A 2,254-nucleotide genomic window follows, 5' to 3' on the forward strand; every position below is an offset into this window, starting at 1 on the left:
AGATTTGTTAATGAAGGTTGTTAGACGCATCAGTCACACCTCAGTACCACGAGGTTAGACACCGATAGGCAGACAGTAGGATTGTGAGGTGTTACGATAATGTCGTACACAAAAATAGACACGATATCATTTTCAATACCATCTACCATCAAAGACATGAATTTATTAAAAAAAAAAGATCAATAAAATGAATTTAATTAAAGCTAATTGTTAGTTCAGTGGCAATTATGTATTATTTGTTTTGTTTAGTTTAATGAATTGGTATTGTTAAAATGGATCGGACAGGCAGAAAACTGCTGTAAATGGTTTGTTAATTTGATACTATTTACTTTTCCAATATATTTGTTGCTTTATTCAACCATTTCATGTTGTGGATGGATAGATGGATAGATAGATACGCCTTTATTGTCATTATCCACATGGACAATGACATTGGAGCCATCACCATTCCAGTGCAAGAGAAATGTAACAAAGTATAATATAAATATAAAACATGTCGATATATACAACAGAATTGTGCAAATATAAGAATTTAGAAAACAAGTCCTGCAATGAAACGCAGAAATATGTGCGGATATTAACATGTCTGATGTGCAAAAAAGCTTGGAGGTAGGAAGTGTTATCAAATTTACAAGGATGAATATTTAAATAAACAGATATACAGATGTTTATATACATGTATATCTGTTTATTTAAATATTCATCCTTGTAAATATGATATTCATGTGTGAATGGAACAGAACGAAGAGAAAAAAACCAAACCAAACCGAACTTTGGGCCCTCAGGAAGGTAGAAAAGTACTATAAAAGTATAGTTTACCATTTATGAAAGTCAGGACACGTCACTTAAAACATTTGAAATTAAAACTTAAAATTAAAATCTGGCTCCTGGTCATTATTATGGGATGTAAACCCAGGATGGGGGATCACATGAACATTGGACATGTTTTTATTCTATTAAAGTACGACCTTAACTCTTAATTTACGGGAAATAAAGATTTTTATTTGATGTCTACCTTGAAACTGAAACATTTTGAACCCCAAAACGAGTGTTTGTTTGCTTTGGCCAGCTATGAGACACACCACAGGTTCTCAGTTTATGATTCCTCAACTATAAACCACATTTGAACTTCCCTGTTCACCTGATTCCAGAACATTGACGGAGTCTGCTCATGCTTTGAGTTTTTTCTCTGCATGTTCTCCTGTTCATGTGGATCATTAGCAGAGAATAATTGATCACCATGAACTGATCCACGGATCTTTCCTCCTGCTTTTCTGCTGTTGATCTTCTGCTCTAAAGAGTGAAGTCACAGTACGCTGCAGACATCCAGCGGTGGCGAACAGCTAATTATCTTCAGTTCAGAGAAGATGAAAGTCTGTTTCTCCTGATGGAGTCCACACATCAGGCAGCTCCCTGGATCTCTATGTTTGCCTGTATTTGTCTGTTAATAACAAGTTGGAGACAGGAGACCCAGAACGATATTTACTGATGATTTTCATGGATCCAGATCGACTGAGTGGATCTGAGCTGGAACCCCCCCACTCCTCTTGATGTTTATTCCGGACTCTGTATCCTCCAGTCCTGCAGGAAGACTGATTCCCAAATTATCATTTTCTTCCAGGGATTTTAATTGATTTGTTTGTGTTTGTTTATTCACAAAAGCTGGAAAACTTTGACACACTTGCTCTAAATGTTTTGCTTTATTCTTTGTTTTAATGACTCTTAGACTCATCCGTCCTGCAGTGTTTTATGTGAATCATAAATCGCTGGTTGGACTTTGGTTGGATTCTAGCTGGATGCTGTCTAGACATTAGGTTGACACTAGCTAGTCTCTGTCTGGATGCTAGCTGGTTGTTAGCCGGTTGGATTTTGGTTGGATTCTGGCTGGACTCACACCTCTCTACCACCTATGTGGTCACTGTCCCAAACAGAAATGTCCCTGCGATCGCCGAACGAGGCGACTGACATCAGCGATGACCTCACCAACACTGTGCTTGTGTTTTGCAGCTGATGGCGGTGTATGAGGAGCAGGAAGCCCAGCAGACGGCTGTGGCTAACTCCAGGTTGACCCCGAGCCCCGACCTCCACCAAGCAGAGCTCTCGGTCTTCCATTCAGCCGCCGGAGGAGAGATTGAAGTCAACTCCTCGGCTCTTAAATCTGGTATGTGTTCTTCCTGGTTTGAGACCTGCTGGGATCTAAACTGACTCTTTCTTTCTTTGTTCTCAATCTGAAACGAAAAAAGAATCTATGGAA

The 2,254-nt window shown here is 39.0% G+C and overlaps 1 protein-coding gene across 5 annotated transcripts in view; it reads left to right on the plus strand.

The window, feature by feature from the left end:
* The window catches only part of pard3bb (par-3 family cell polarity regulator beta b), a 164,741-nt gene that overhangs the window by 34,392 nt on the left and 128,095 nt on the right, over positions 1-2,254 (plus strand). For all 5 annotated transcript variants that reach the window (XM_024286436.2, XM_036209561.1, XM_024286437.2 and 2 more), the window contains one exon: positions 2,008-2,161. In XM_024286436.2, coding sequence (XP_024142204.1) covers positions 2,008-2,161 — 154 coding nt within the window. The remainder of the gene's footprint in view (positions 1-2,007; positions 2,162-2,254) is intronic.

Source organism: Oryzias melastigma, linkage group LG21 (assembly GCF_002922805.2).
Source record: "Oryzias melastigma strain HK-1 linkage group LG21, ASM292280v2, whole genome shotgun sequence".
In the NCBI taxonomy this organism is placed as follows: Eukaryota; Metazoa; Chordata; class Actinopteri; order Beloniformes; family Adrianichthyidae; genus Oryzias; species Oryzias melastigma.